This window comes from Carex rostrata, chromosome 2 (assembly GCF_964058835.1).
Source record: "Carex rostrata chromosome 2, lpCarRost1.2, whole genome shotgun sequence".
Lineage (NCBI taxonomy): Eukaryota > Viridiplantae > Streptophyta > Magnoliopsida > Poales > Cyperaceae > Carex > Carex rostrata.
The window spans coordinates 13,412,817-13,430,056 of NC_135919.1; the positions used below are offsets into that span (position 1 = coordinate 13,412,817).

At 34.2% G+C, this 17,240-nt stretch overlaps 1 protein-coding gene and 1 pseudogene across 2 annotated transcripts; both read left to right on the forward strand.

Annotated features, from left to right (window-relative positions):
* The first annotated feature begins 572 nt into the window (after nt 1-572).
* Nucleotides 573-2,810, forward strand: LOC144576207 (cytochrome P450 CYP94D108 pseudogene; annotated as a pseudogene). Its single transcript, XR_013518617.1, has one exon. The product of XR_013518617.1 is annotated as a cytochrome P450 CYP94D108 pseudogene (transcript).
* A 9,706-nt stretch (nt 2,811-12,516) lies between these two features.
* On the forward strand, nt 12,517-14,903 carry LOC144576167 (cytochrome P450 CYP94D108-like). Its single transcript, XM_078326456.1, has 2 exons — nt 12,517-12,963; nt 13,513-14,903. Exons 1-2 carry the CDS (start codon nt 12,640-12,642, stop codon nt 14,710-14,712), a joined length of 1,524 nt encoding a protein of 507 aa, XP_078182582.1. The 5' UTR covers nt 12,517-12,639; the 3' UTR covers nt 14,713-14,903.
* Nucleotides 14,904-17,240: the final 2,337 nt, after the last annotated feature.

Sequence of the window (17,240 nt, forward strand, 5' to 3'; positions counted from 1 at the left end):
GCTGAATATGAGCATGGAGAATTTTATTTTGGACTGGTCATGAACATGATCCGTTCCTTTGAATTCTGAACTGGGTCGGGTATGAACAGGGGGCCCGTTCATTAGCACCCCTGCTCTTAATCGATGGATCGATGGATCGGCGGTGAACCTCGGACCTCACCTCTCAGTCGCAGAACTCCTCTCAGCTTATTAGAGCCTTTTGCCTGGGGCCTTTTCGTCACATTTTTACTATACAAGAAAACATATCCAGCCCAATAGACCCAAGAGAAAAATGGGCCGAGACTGGTCAAGTTAATGGATACAAGATTCTATTCTCCAGCAAACAAACAAGAGAATAAAACCCAGCTTTTTCAATATCCTACTCCAACTATTGAAAGCCAGAGCAGTTAATGGATATTAAATTGTCATTAGAGAAGGTTTGCACGGCAGTGAATTCAGTGACGACACGATTGCACTAGCAGTAAATAAAGAAACGATACAAATGTTGACACTTTGTTTGGTTTGGATACAGAAAATATTTGGAAAAAATCAGACGGTTTGAACTTTCATTGATTCTTGGACACCAGAAACATGTATTGATGCTTGCCTCAGTGATCTCTGTCGATTTTAATAATATCATTTTTTCTCCATCATTCTAGCATATTAAAATTATTCATTGAAGAGTATGAAATTTAACCTCTGATCTTACTTAATAAATATGTACAATGTCATAAATGATGACTACAGAGAAGTAGTAATATAATGCACAATGAAAAATAATCAGAAGATTAATATTTTGATTTAATATGTTAAAATTTTTACAGATTATGAAACGAAGTCTTCCATCAGAAATCAGGTGGTAGGCAGTGAATTATGGAAAAGTCAATATTTCAGTTTTGTGAACTCTGAAAATTCTACAGTCAATTATTAAGGCCCACAAAATATCGGACTCCATCATTAGCCTTCCCCACTAAGCAATGGAAATTGCAAATTTAGATGACCATGAAGAATCCAACAAAACTCTGACCCGCAACTCAGGAAACGTTAATTACAAGCTGGGACTATAAAAGCTCAAGCAAAGCTCACACTTTTACCTATCCAATCCAATCAGTGATTTGAAAAAGGAAAAGTAAGTATGGATCTTTCTCTAGTTTTTTCATGTTTTCTAATCCCCATTCTTATTCTGACATTATATCACTTCTTCAATCGAGATCCAAAGAAACAGACCACTACATGTTGCCACAAAACCTACCCTCTTATCGGTGATATGCTTGAGGTCATCAAAAATCGGAACCGTATTTTTGACTGGACGACTGAAATCCTGATCGATAACCCGACCCATACAGTGGTCTCAAAAACCGCAGGTTTTTGTACCGGCATCCTAACCGCTAACCCGAAGAATGTTGAATACATTCTAAAAACAAAAATTGAAAACTACCCAAAGAGCGATTTTTTCATGTCCATGCAAGAAGATCTCTTAGGTCATGGAATATTTAACTCTAATGGCAAGCACTGGCATTGGCAGCGTAAGACTGCCAGCTTGGCTTTCACGAATCGTTCTCTGCGTGGTTTCGTGGTGGACACGGTTCACTCTGAGATCATAGACCGACTCATTCCCCTTGTGGAGAAAAGGAGTGAGAAGGGAGGGGTAATAGACATGCAAGATGTTCTAGAGCGGTTTGGATTTGATAACATTTGCAGAGTTGTATTTGATGTGGATCCAGCTTGTCTAGCTGAAGAGGGTTCCGAATTAATGAGATCTTTTGCTGAGGCAGTCGATTGCCTTTTAAAACGGTTTCCTGTTGAGTTTGTGTGGAGGGGTATGAAATGGCTTCAAATTGGGAGTGAAAAAAGGTTGACAGAATCTATTGTGAAGATCAAGAGCCATGTAACAATGATAATTCATGAGAAGATAGAGAAACCTTCGAATAACAAGAGTGATCTCATATCTCACATCGCCTCGAGTGAAGAACACACTATGGATAATTTAGTAGATTTTGTCATTAACCTTCTACTTGCCGGTGGTGAGACCATCTCAGTTACACTGACATGGTTCTTCTGGCTTGCTTTGACCCGACCTGATGTGGAGGAAACAATTCTAGAGGAGCTAAGATCAATTAGAAACACTAAAACTTCCTCCAGTGCAATGTTTGGGCATGCCGAGTTAAGAGAGATGCACTACCTCCATGCTGCCATAACTGAAGCTATGAGGTTGTATCCTGCTTTGGCAATTGACACTCTATCATGCAAAGAAGATGACACTTTACCAGATGGGACCACTGTCAAAAAGGGATGGCTCGTTAGTTACCACGCATATGCCATGGGTCGGATGGAGGATATATGGGGGATAGACTGTAGGGAATATAAGCCCGAGAGGTGGTTGGAGAATGGGGTTTTCAAACCCGAAAGCCCGTATAAGTATCCGGTTTTTAACGCAGGTCCAAGAATGTGTTTGGGAAAAGAAATGGCATATATACAAATGAAGTCAATTGCTGCATTCATGTTTGAAAGGTACAAGATTGAAGTTGTGATGGAGGGGGTGCCAGACTATGTGGTAGGAGGAACACTGAAGATGAAAGGTGGATTGCCTGTCAAGTTCTCAAAGAGAGAACGTAATATGTATTCAAATTAATGTTTGTTGTTGCTATTTATTTATTATCTTATTTATAACAATAATGAATCTATTTAGTTGTTTAATATGGTTTAAATTTGAGAGAAACCTGAGTGAGGGAAAAGGTTTATTATGTACAGGAAGTTATTGATATATATAGTAATAGGATGTCGTCAAAAACTAGAGGATTGCCACTCTAGCTAGTTCTTATTGTTTGTTCTTATATATTCCTGAACGGACTTAATTAAGATAGGTACAAAATTTTTTTTTAAAATAAATGTCATGGAGTCTATGTACAATTTAATTTGAAGTATTTTGAGAATTTCCTCGAACACCTTACATGCAGACCTAAACGGCTAATATCATTCCAGTACCAGTTGGTGCCACAAACCAGTAACAATTAACGTACCAAAAGAGATTGAAAGCAATTAGCAACAAAAGTTCCATAAATATCAAAATTAGGAATGAAATATTCATTTAAAACACAAATACGAATACCCATATATACCAAGTTAAAATTCTATTCACTGATATCTAACAACAGAGAACAAAACCAATGATTGGATGACAAAGTATTACCATCTGAATAGGATTATATCAACACATATGTACATATAGCAGCCGAACTAGTCATCAGGTACCCGAACTAGGCATGCAGCCAGTACATGCACTCGAGTGGAGGATACTAATGGCACTCTATTTCAAGTGTAGATTAAATCCAAATGCTTAATGTTTACTTGAAAATACTGGTAAAATGGTATTTTTATCAAAAAATAAATAAATTATGGGCATGCTTGGTTGCTACTTAATGATAAGGAGGATTAAGTTACTTACTCCAAGTAAAGGGGGCTTACTCTATTTTTATGTGGTGGAACTTATTACTTAAGTACGACTTAAAGATATTATTTTTTTGGTTTGAGGTTATTACTTAAGTCATGACTCAAAAGTTCAATTTTTCCATAACTTTTTTAATATTTAATTTAGTACCATATATTTCGATATTATGCCTTAATTAATTTTTAGAAGTAAATGTGTTAATGTTTTAGTAAGTACAATGTTTAGGACAATAAAAAATAACTAATATTTATTTAATATTTAGGACAATATTTCAGAATTTGAATATGTGATGAGCAAAAAGCTTATCAGATTAACCAATACAACAACAGAAAACAAAAACCCTTCCAAAATGTGTGAAATTTACTTAGAAAACCGTGCAAATACAACTCTAAAGGCCTCTCTCTTGCAAAGCTTTTGAAAATCACAAATCTAAATTTTTGTCATAATCTGTTTCTACTTGCCCGTATTAAGTCTCTCTCTCTCTCTCTTTGATTAAGTGGACCATATATATCAGTGATGCATAATTTTTAACATTTATCAATAAACAGTGATGTATTTGTCAGCATCGAAGCATCATGCCCAAAATATATTTGGTTTATGCATATAAGAAACTCATGAAGAAGCATTACATAGTAAAAATCATGCCATGAAATGAATTTATTTTCAACAAACAACTGCAGTACTGGTATAGATGCATTAGATGTAGTGCTGGTACACTGCAAAATTAGAATCAAAGTTGAAGAATGCAGCAGCAAAAAGCAGTTATAAAGATTCTCAATTCAGACAAAAAATTAACAGAATTTAACATGATTATATAGGATATGCTGGTACATACCAGTACAAAGCAAACAGAAAACCTAATCTGAAATATATCACTACTCATTTCTTAGTAAGTGTGCTATCTGTCAGGAAGAGGAAGTATATCTGATCAGATTTGTACCCTGAAGTGCCAACCGCCAATAAACTTGTATTGAGTCTCCAACTAAGACCCGACCAAGTGGCCTGAAGTAAGAGAAAGATAAGAATTAGAAAATCAAAAGGAGCACAATTTAGATGATACAATTTATAGTGGCTTTCTGACCCTATAAATTAGCAGTGATACATCTTCTTTTATCAGTCCCTCGCATATAATAGAATAAACATAAATAAACTGATCCAGTTTGCTGACCCTTTTGTACAAAATTGTACCACTATAAATCAGCAGTAAAGCCCTGATTTATACCCAAAAACTTGTTTTCTACAAAGCAGCCCTTGATTTTTCAGAAAATGCTATATAGCAACTTTTATATACTTCAGCATACTTATTTTTCCATTTTATAGTCAAAACTGTGGAAGCTCTCAATTCAATAGTAGAAGGCTAAGGAAAAACATAAGCATATATGCTTATACGGTTATACCAATAATACATCCCTAATAAGGCAAACAAGGAAGAAAACCCAACAAGAAATAATTCAGATTTTTACCGCCAAGACACAGGTGAGAATTGGATATTCAGAGGTTGCAGAGAGAGGGTGGCGCGTGCAGCAGGGGAGAATCGGATATATTTCGAAATAAGTCATAAGTGTGCCACATAAGACCAAATCTCACATTAAAGTTCCCTGTGCCTATCATTTATAAAAACTTTCATTATTATTACACCATAATCAGTTTCAAATGCAAATTGTTCGTTTTTAGAAGGTAGCATTCCTATCTCTGTGTACCAATATGGTATGGTATGGTATGGTGCTGGTACAAATATATAAACAGTTGGTAAGTTGGGATATAGCTGGTAGTTGTGATACTTACATTTGCTATATGAGCTGCTACATTTGTTTATATATTTAGTGGGCTAGAAATAGGATAAGATTTGATATATATAAAGATACTTTTCTAAGTTCAGATATTTCATTGATCAATTATATGAAATCATTATTCTGGTAAAAAGAATGGGTTGGTACATATAATAGTACTTTCTTTCTTTTTTTTAAATGCCTTTTCTTCCTGTGTTGTCTTTTTGCTTTAAATTGGTGTTTTTGATAATTTGTCTATGTCTGACGAGAATGTTAACAGAGCAACTCGGTACCAATAAATTTGTTCCTTCTGTTCACAATGCTTGGCTCAATTTACATCTGCCACAACACAGGAAACAGTTACTAGATCTTCTATTAATAAAAGAAGATGCAACTCCTTTTTGTCTTCGTTTGCAGCCAATTTACATGTGAAACATGAGTACTTAAAATTATATTAGCAGCATATACAGAACTCTTTGATCACAATTTCTTAACTCGTGGGATAAAAAAAGTTATTTGGCTGAGCTGCGTTTGCTTACTCATGAGTAAGTGCAGTTTTTTTATTAGTTCAGTGCTCAATTCACATCTTTGAAGGTACTCTTTCTTTTCACTAATCTGTTATAAAGTTGAGTATAGATCAGGGATTACTGTACGAGCGAGTTTATCTTGATACTTGTAAGCTTTTACTGGTTCTTGGTATTGAACTGTCTGCTGTACCAATTTATTTTACACTTCAATTCTGCAAAATTTAGGAGGCGCAGTTTGATCAGGTCAGTAGACCGGTTGATTCAGGAGGTGCAGTTTGACATAACACAGTGCAGCGCAGCCTTGAAGTGGGAGCAAACGGATACCAGTAACCGATCTTAGTTGATGTAATAGTGTGAGCAGGCTGGTACCAGAATTTGTAAATAGTGTGAGCTAGGGGGTAAAACTGGTAATTGGAGGAAATAGTGGAGCTGGTACCAAAAGCTCGTACAGGTATTCAAGGAAAATTGTAATTGGAGATAGGATCTTTTGTACATAAAAACTTTTCTTTTTTATTAATACAAAATTTGTAATTAGAGACCTTATTATTCTTTCATTAATATATGGTTTCTCTAGTTCTTAACATTGCTTCATTTTTTTGTTTTAAAAAGATTGAAGCTGTTTGTATTTGTTCAACATTCTATTTTTCCTATTAGCTTTGTTATAATATTCAGTTGCATTTTTTTTGTTATATTTTACTGTCAATTGTACCACAGTACCAGTATGATCTTGTGCTGATGCAAACATCCTTCTGGTGCGTAATGCGTCTCAAATAAGCATTAGACCTGAGTATTTTTGCTGCAAGACAACTTTCTTCCTTGCGCCTGTGGTGGTGCGTCTCAGGTCTTTGTAAAATAGTTAAATAAGGGCAAAATAGTCAATATGTAAACAAAATAAGGGAAAAATAGTCAATAGTCAAGATTGAAGTTGTGATGGAGGGGTTGCCTGAGTACTTGGTAGGGGGAACACTAAAGATGAAAGGTGGATTGCCAGTCAAGTTCTCAAAGAGAGAACATAATATATTATCAAATTAATGCTTGTTGTTGATATTTATTTATTATCTTAATTATACAAATAATGATTCTATTTATTTGTTTGATATTCTTTAATTTGAGACAGACCTGGTTGAGAAAAATATAGTTTTATTATGTATTTCTACTGATATAGTAATAGGATGTCATTACAAAACTTGAGGTTTCCACTCTGGTTTTCATTGTTTGTTTTATATTTAGTAATTCACTATTCCTTGCGTGTATCTATATTTTCTTGAGAAATGGACATAATTAAGCCCAACTACAAATTTTTTTTTTTGAAATAAGCAAGGTTCTAAATAGCGATTATAGCGGCATAGCGGGGAGACCAAAAAAAAAAGCTATTGCGAATAGCGTAGCTATAGCGGAAGCTATCACACATAGCGATTTTCCTTTTCAAACTTTATATTCTATATTTCTACTAATTATCAACATAATCAATATTAGAGAATTGATGTAACAACTAAATGACAACTAATCTAAGTCTATACTTTTTATCAATTACGCAAATAAGAAGGAAAAAAATCTAAAAGGTAATATTATTTAATAGTTTATACTTCATGGTATTACATATTATAATAGACAAAGAGCAATTAATTTTATAAGGCAAATGAAATCAATATACATATTTAAATATTTTATAATTATAATAATAATCAAAATCAGTTTTCAATTGAAACGAACAATAATAATTTTACAAATGAATGCTATAAAAAGAGTAATCAAAATGAAGAATTAGTATTTGAATATTTCTCAATATAGAATGATAGAATAAATCACAAATAAAAATAGAAGCATATAGTTTGGTTTAGTATACTTATCGTAGAAGACCATGTAGCATTAGAAATAAGAATTGAAGTACAGAAGTCCATATAAATTGAAAAAAAAATCATGTAGCATAGCGGTAGCTATAGCGGGTCTCATATAGCGGTAATAGCGGTCAGCTATTATAGCTATAGCGGTCGTAGCTGAGTTAGCACAATTTTATCTCATAGCTTAGCGTTTATGGTCCGAAAAAACTATAGCTAGCTATTTAGAACCTTGGAAATAAGTGACAAGAGACCAAGTACAATCTAAATTCCAGTAGTTTGGGAATTTTGTCAAACACCTTACATGCAGAAATAACTAATTTTAAAGTTTTCATAGGAAAATATCTAAATTAAGAAATTATGATGGGCATGTATCTAAATTTCTCAATGAGAAATAGTAGACCCAACAGAGAATGATCGAATCAATTCATGTGTCCAAACAGGGTCGGTCCTGAAGATTTTGGGGCCCGGGGCAGGAGATAAGTTTGAGTCCTTTATATAGAGGTGTAAATGAATAAGATATTATCCGATTTCTTTCGGATCTGAATTCGAAAAATTACTTAAATTATCTGATTTGTATTCGTATTCGAGACTATCGGTATTTGTATCCATATTCGAAAAGTTATAACGGATAAGGATACAGGTTAATAATTAACTATTTGTATCTGCATCCGTATTCGTATCCGAAAAGTTACAACGGATAAGGATACAGTTTAATAATTAACTATCCGTAACTATCTGTATCTGACCATTTACACCTCTACTCCACAAGAAATGAGTTGTTAAATACCAATAATCAACAAGAATGAGACACCTTTCGCGAGGATAAAAAAAATGACTTTTTGCGACGAACTACTCTCATTCTTCAACTCTTTTTTTTTGCGACGGTACTTTTCGCGAGAGAGTACCGTCATAAATTTGTTTTTTCTCTCGCAAAAAATATATTTTAGTTGCATGGTATTGATATATGATCGTTAATGTAGCTGGTTCAAGACTCTTTTTATTTTTGTCCTACGTGCTTAGAAAAAAACACTATTGATATTTAATTGATATATTCTGATTAACAATATAACATTATGAGATGAATAGTGACTAATATTTTAGTAATATGATGTATGTTTTGTATCCAACAAATTTATTATGAAAAATATTAGATCTAATTAATGAATGAAAAAAAAAAAACTATATTTAGATATTATACTTTACTCGAATGTATATTAGTAATTTTTTTAATTATCCGAATTATATTCATATTCGTCTGATATATAATTCATATTCGTATACATTTAATATCCGATCCGTATCCGTATCCGAGACTATCCATATTCGCATCCGTATTTGAAAAATTACAACGGATAAAGATACAGTTTGATCACAATCCAATTCGTATCCGACCAATTACACCCTTACCTTTATATATATATACTATTTTATTAATATGCCAATAGATCATTTTTATTTATAGAAAAGTTTAGAGCTTTTATATATACAAAGTTTGATTTTTAATATTTTATTTATTTTCAATATATACAAATAATTTTTTTGTAATATATACATACTAAAAAAATTTTGGGGCCCTTTGAATCCTGGGGCCCGGGGCCATCGCCCTGGGTGCCCTGCCCCAGGACCGGCCATGTGTCCAAATAACAGACAAACTAGCCGATAGTCATCAGATACAGTCAAATTAGGCGTGAAGCTGGTACTGGTACATGCACTGACGGAGGATACTAATTGCATTCCATATTAAGTGTGGTCACTGACTCACTGGTCGGCTACTACTGAAGAAACACAGGTATTCTGTGGCATGTAGATTAAATCCAAATGCTTAATGTTTATTAACACGCCGGTAAAATGATATCTTTTATGACAAAAGAAATTCTATGATATATATACCATACTAAATGGGTAGAAAATGGAAATCAATTTAAATAGAAAACTCGGATATTATTCCGAGATAACTGTGCCACAAAAAGACCAAATCTCACATTAAAGTTCCATGTGCGGTGCGGGTGCCTATCATAAAAAACATGGATCTTGATAACAATCTTGGAAGTTTTAACTCCGCAAAAAATCCTGCACAAACTGTCAAAAAAGTCATGAGAGAACTGCTCAATCATTAATACTCTGCATAAATTGTTAGTATTTAACTTGAAGCATCAAAGTATTTATCTTGAATTTGCAAAGTATTAATCTCTATGCAATGATCTCTATTTATGACTGAATAAATCAATCCATCAATTGTCCCCGCACAATTTTTTTTTTTTTTGAATTGTCCTCGCACAACTAGAGACCATTAAATAAACAATCTCCTCATAAATACTTGTTAGTTATCCCCGCACAAAAAAAAAAAAAAAATTTTTGATTGTCCCCGCACAACTAAAGACAATTAAATAAACAATCCCCTCATCCAATGATAAATACTTCTCAGACATAACGATAAATACTTTATGCTACATGGATAAATAATTTATGTTACATGGATAAATACTTCACAGATATAGCTGCAACTTTTAGTAAAACATCAATGATAAATACTTTTCAAACATAATGATAAATACTTTATGCTACATGAATAAATATTTTATGTTAAATTGATAAATACTTCTCAGACATAACTGCAACTTTTAGTAAAATGCTCGCGTGAAAGCGCAACTCAAGTTTCGGTACGCTTGGGAGCGTACCTTTTAAAACCGCGGTTACACCTTCCGATTAGGGTTGCAAGTGCACAACCCTATCGAGGAGTATAATCGGGTATCGATCCACAGGGACGGATTCTTTTTCTAGATCTCACTTATCTTTGACTAAAGACTAGAAGTGAGAAAGAAGGAGTTTTGGTATTTAATATTCCTAAAGGATCAATTCAAGCAATCAAACAATGCAATAGAATAGTGACTGTTCAAGGGAAAGTATAAACTGTGTTTTGATTTAGGATAAAAGATGTTTCAAAGGTTTCAGACTTCATCTCTGATTTGCCTCTAGTGGTACGGGTCTTACCAAGTTGGTACGGCTAGGCCGCACCAACCTGGTCCAACCAAGCCGTGTGGGGCTTGGTACGGGTAGGCCGCACCACTCTTGTAAGACCCGTACTGATGTACCAGAACAGAGCTTACAAGTTCGAGTTGATGCATTTCTTGCTGGTACCTCGTATAAAACTCTTGAGAAAGGTTCAATTGACCATACCTAAGGTTCCTAAACCTCAACTCTCGTTTGTTGGTCCAAGATCTAGGTTTTGGAATCAATTCTTCACCTTCTAGGGTTTCTAAACCTCAACTCTCGTGTTTTGGTCCAGATCCTCTAGTTGATTGATTGGAGATCTAAGGTATCCTCTAATCTGTCAATTAGGGGAGAATTCAACCTTTCGGCTTCAATTCGAACAAGTCTACCTAAAGAGATTGGTTTGGTTGAGAGAAGGCAATGGTCACATGACCTTGTTAGGGTTGATCTACCACTATAGGCACACCACATGCAATCACAGCAAGACAAATCAATCAAGACAAGCAAATTCACAATCAATACAATCAAAAGAGTTCATACAAGATCCAAATCAAGAAAAGCAACACAAATCAAGAAAATTCATTTACAAACCCTAGAAACAATGATCAACTACTCACAAGTCATGGATCTGTCCAGAAATACAAATAAAGAGATAAAGAGAGGCATGATAGAACTAGATCGAAGATCGGGAGTGGAGAAGAGGTTGATCCGTCGATTTTCGCCTCTTCCTCTTCCTTCTTCTTCTCTCCTTGCTCCTTTGCTCTCTTTCTCTGAGCTCTCAATCTGGAATGGAATGGAATCCCCGAAAATGGAGAGATCCCTCGCTTTAAATAGCCTCTGCCAAGATTTGAATTCTGTCAGGCGGCATCTATGTACGGCCCGTACCAAAGTGGTACGGCTAGGCCGTACAAGATGGGAGGGAGGCTGGATCGGCTAAGTCTGGTAAGGGCCGTACCAAACCTGGTAAGGGCCGTACCAATCCTGGTAAGGGCCGTACCAAGCCTGGTAAGGGTAGGCCGTACAAGATGGGAGAAAGGCTGGATCGGCTAAGTCTGGTATGGCCCGTACCAAACTTGGTAAGGGTCGTACCAGGGAGTCCAAAAACGCCGTTTCTTCGTGTATTTTGCTCCAATCCTGCAGAAAACAAACAAACTCTCAGCAGTACCAAATTCTAAGGATATATCAATGAAATGCACATGATTTTGACAATTTAGAACGTGAATTTGGTACGAAATCAAGTCAAATATAGGCTAAATATGCGAGGTATCATAAAACATCAATGATAAATACTTCTCAAGCATAATGAAAAATATTTTATGTTACATGGATAAGTACTTTATGTTACATGGATAAGTACTTTATGTTACATGGATAAATAATTCTCAGACATAATGATAAATATTTTATGTTATATGGATAAATATTTTATGTTACATATATAAATATTTCACAGACATAGCTGCAACTTTTACTAAAACATCAATGATAAATATTTCTCAAGCATAATAATAAATACTTTATGTTATATGGATAAGTATTTTATGTTACCTGTATAAATATTTTATGTTAAATGAATACATACTTTGTGTTAGCGGGAATTGTTATTAAATGAAAGTATAATTAATGCAGGGATTGTTATTTTAGGACAATATAATTAATGCGGAGATTGTTATTAGAGAACAGCATAATTAATGCAAGGATTGTTATTAAATAACAGTCTAATTTAATGCGGGAATAAATAGAAATTATTAGCAGAATAAATGAGAAAATAAAAATTGTTAAGGAAGTTAATATTGATGAGAGAATGCGGAAAAAAATAGAGGACAGGACGAGAAAATTAGTATAATTATTCAAAAAACATCACCATTACATTTTTTTTGTCTTTCCAAGTTGGGTAATAGTTAACTCAAATTTCTAAGTCGAGTTGAAATAAAATATCACAACCCTTCTCTTCTCCAAACCCATACAAGTTGACTTCCCGATCAAGGCCCAGATCCAAAGAATCTAGTACGGACACAAAATAAAATCAATAAAATCTGTGTTCCATTTCTAAACTCTTTCAAACTCACCAAGAAAACAGGCTAATGGAACTTCCCTTTCTCAATTCAACCTTGCTCTTATTTTCCCTCCCTCTCCTGAGTCTCCTCCTCTATCTCTTCTTCTTCAACCATGAAGATCCTAAGAAGAAATCCAACATGTATGGGCTCAAACCTTACCCGATTCTTGGCTATGTCCCACATCTCATCAAAAACAGTCACCGAATCCTTGACTGGTCGACTGAGATCCTTGTGAGGAGCCCAACTCACACTATGAGTTTCACAACCTTCGGCCGAGTTGGCGGGGTGATCACTGCTAACCCCAAAAATGTGGAGCACATTATCAAGACCAACTTCGATAATTATCCAAAAGTGAGGTTCCTCTTCTACTAATTGATGATTGCTTTTTCCCTCTTTTAAGATAGTCTATGATATGCTAAAAAGTAACAAAAGGTAGCCTGGTGATGAATGCTTCTAATAAATTATCAATTGGATGGAAACTTTTGCCATTAGGAAGTGATCGATTAAAATTTTACAAAAGAAGCGACCTCGCATTTATAGCTATTAGCTTGTTTTGTTCCTGTAGTGAGTATATGCTTACTGTCCAAATTCATCAATACATGAAAAGAGGCAATTAGGGTATAATCATAAAAAAAAAAAAACCTTCTTTTACAGTTTTACTGATGGAGCTTCAATTTTTTAAAATAGCCTTGTAGTTCGAGCACCCATTATGGAATTATTGGAGAAATATATGCATAGCTAAAAAATTTAATTTTCCAATTTCATGGATAAAAAAAAAAGAATAAGTAGACAATTTTTAATTTTTAATTTTACTTTAGAACAATATAAATTTTGTCGATCCAAATGAATGTGACCAATAAAAATTTACTAAAGCAAAAGCTCCAATAAATATGATTGTAGGGAGAAGTAATGATGTCCATGCTAGAAGATTTTTTTGGCCACGGTATCTTCAACTCTGATGGAGAACAGTGGCTGTGGCAGCGAAAGGCCGCCAGCTTGGAGTTCAGTAAGCGTTCCCTTCGCAAGTTTGTCGTGGGGACGGTGCAAACCGAAATTGTGAACCGCCTCCTCCCACTCCTTCACAAAGTCAACCAAAAAAATCAAATTATAGACATGCAAGACGTGCTCGAAAGATTTGCAGTTGATAATATATGCAAAGTGGCATTTGGTGAAGATCCAGCATGTCTTACTGAGGACGGATATGCTGGTGAGAAATCAAAATTTATGAAAGATTTTGGTGAGGCACAAGAGATTGCCTTACAAAGATTCATGAGTCCCTTGAGGTTCATGTGGCAGGTCAAGAAGTTTTTCAATATTGGGAGTGAAAAACGAATGAAAGAATTGATCTCAACTGTACATGGTTACACGATGAATATTGTTCGAGCAAAGAAAGAGAGAATTTTGTTAGATGAAAAGCAGGATCTCCTCTCCAGATTTGCTTCTAGTGACGACCATAGTGATGAATGTTTACGCGATGTGGTATCAAACTTCTTACTAGCAGGTCGTGAGACCACATCTTCAGCACTGACATGGTTCTTTTGGCTTGTATCAACTCAACCCAATGTGGAGAAAAAGATAGTAGAAGAAATCAAATCAGTACGCTTTAAGAACCAAGTTACATCTGAGGCATTTGATTATGATGATTTACGAGAAATGAATTATCTGCATGCAGCAATTACTGAGTCAATGAGATTATACCCACCAGTTGCCATGGATTCGGCATCATGCAAAGAGGATGATTTCTTACCAGATGGTACATTTGTTGGTAAAGGATGGTTCATTTCATATAGCGCTTATGCAATGGGTCGTGTTGAGGATTTATGGGGTAAGGATTGTAACGAGTTTAAACCCGAGAGGTGGTTGGAGAATGGTATTTATAAACCTGAAAACCCGTTTAAGTACCCGGTGTTTCATGCCGGACCGAGGATGTGTTTAGGTAAGGAAATGGCATATATACAAATGAAATCAATTGTCGCGTGTGTGTTCGAGAGGTTTAGGGTTGAGGTTGTTGGAAAGGAGGGTACACCAGAGACTGTGCTTTCATTTACACTGCGCATGAAAGGCGGTTTACCTATTCAAGTATCAAAGAGGGACAACTAATTAACATGCAGATTTTTTTTCTCTCTCTTTTTTGCTTATATAATATTTAGTTTATGCATTTTATCTTTAATTATATTAGTATGTTGGAGCAGTCTTCGTTTTGTGTGTTATGGTAAACTAATTTCTTTTGAATTTTATCTAATCTTGAACTTTTTTCTATGAGTTTAATGGAAATCGAATTCAATTTGACAGTTGGTTATTTATTTATTTATTTATTTATTAATAAAGCAATCATTATCGTATTAAAAGAACGTATGAAGAATGGGAAGGCAATAGCAAAGGTTTGCCACTATCCATTGATTTTCAAAAATAAAAGACAAGGCAAAAAAAGAAGCTTTATTATGAAAGAGGTATTAATAATAGACTTTTCGAAAGAAAGCAAAGGGCCAAACTTGTGGATAAAATTAAAACATCGAAATTTATATTTGGGCTTATAATTTAACGAGCCTTTGTAAATTCTAGCGGGAATTTTGTGAAACTATTGACAGGGTAGAGACTGACCTTAGGCTTAGTTCAATTAGACTTCACCCTTCAGCGTTTCGATCATTTTAAAAAATGGCCCTAAAAATAGCAAAGTATATAAGCCAGAGTAATCTACGTCTGGAGGTGGCAATCTGACGTGCCAGGTCGGGTTTCAAGTTGTTCATTATAAGCTTAATTTCGGGTTTTAGCATCAATTTGGGTCTGATCGAGCCGGGTCTCGGATCATCAAGCTTCATATAATACAGTTTTCTAATCGAGATTTGTTATAATTAATTCTTGAACTTAGAAGGGAACAGTGGCACATACCCATTTTTGTAAAGGCACATAAGCAAAAAGAACCGTACTTAGAGAATGTGTATGAGTTCACAAGTGTTGTGGTTGAATGTAACCACAAGGTGGAATTCAACTTATCATATGCTTGATAAAGCCATTTTGTATCTTCCTGCTTTTGTGAGATTAAGTGCATGCAATGAGAAGGACAAAACTCGAATCTGTTGGTATTTATGGATCTCTTTTGTTATCTGAAAACTAAACGATGGGAAGTTAACGGTTGTTAATTTATTTGTAATTATGTTTACTTTTTCTTGATGCAGATGCATTGAAAGGGCATTAAAAAGGAGGTATTTTTAAAAGGGAAAAACTAGAATATGTTGTTATTTTTTGTTCGTTTGTTTCTTTTTCTAGTGTGTGTAAACGGAGCGTATTCGGAGCGGTATCAAATTCGTATCCACTTTTTAGTAAGCAGATATAAATATAAATATAAATATGGATTGTAAATGAATATCAAAATTTAAAACTAAATCTTCTTTAAACAGATATGAAATGGATAATCTATGAGTACGAATTCAAATACATATACATAACTAATAATTGTCGGATAATTGAGTCATATGAACTTAAACAAATAAATATGAAAATATGAAAATTTGTGAAAAAGAAAATTGAATTTCGGAAAAAGAAATGAAGGGTTATAAAATGATATTAGTATTATATTATGGAATATGTTTATATGTAAAATGAAATTTGATATTTTCATCAGATACGATCCGGATAGTATCGGATGTCCGATCCATTTACTAATTAATAAAATTACCCGTATTCAAAATATTTTTCTCTTATTCAATAAAAATCCAAATTTGAGTCCGAAAATTATCCAAATATGTTTTCCATTTACCAATTAATCTGTCTTTTAGCAGTCCTTGTGTTTTTTTTTTTTTTTTTTTTGAAGAGGAAGATTTTATAGAAGAAAGTTGTGCTTGTTTGAATTGGATTTCATGTAAAAATTATCTTTTGGTTCAGTGACGGATGCAGTTCATTGCAGAGTAGAGTTTATCAGGATTAGGTTTTGAGCCCTTGCTCTATTCTGAAAAAAAAAAAAAAAGTACCCTACACTGTGAATCTAAAATTTATAACAGTCCAAGTCCAAAGAAAACCTAAATTAATTACTTTCCACTCCGATCTCTGAATCGAAAAGAAAAACGCAATGAAAACGGTGCTCTCCGACTCGAAAAGAAAACCAAGTAGAAACACGCTGCTCTCTGCCAGGCATCACAACAAGTTAGCAGTTCTCTGCCTCCTTGCATCTCTCTTTCTCTCTCTGTGGTAATTTAGACTTCTCATTTTTTTTTTATATATTTTGATCTTATGGAAATGAAATTTGATTTAAAATTTTAGATTGGATTTAGGTCTTCGAATCGTAATTGATTGTTAGATTGAATTTGTAGTTGGTTGATTAAATTTTTAAGTCTTAAAAGTTAGAACCCTAATTTTAATTAGTATATTGAATTTTTAGGTCTTAGAAATCTAATTAATTGTTGTTATTTTTACCATGTTTTATTTAGTAATTGATTATCTAATGAATTTGAACTCAAATAACTATTTAAATCTGATTCGATAATATTTTATTCTACACTGATGAAAATCGTTCAACTGCCCCTACTTTGACAAAAGGCAATACATTTCATGTAGAAGGCCATAGATTCGAAATTCAGATGAGGAGTTCTTTATGAAAATAAAATGAAAATTAAAAGGCTAAAGACTTCCAT

Bases quoted from the DNA above. Each gene is read 5' to 3' on its own strand.
- LOC144576167 (XM_078326456.1), top strand. From the start codon at position 12,640: ATGGAACTTCCCTTTCTCAATTCAACCTTGCTCTTATTTTCCCTCCCT. The intron at 12,964-13,512 runs GTGAGGTTCCTC...ATATGATTGTAG, and splicing joins ACTTCGATAATTATCCAAAA to GGAGAAGTAATGATGTCCAT.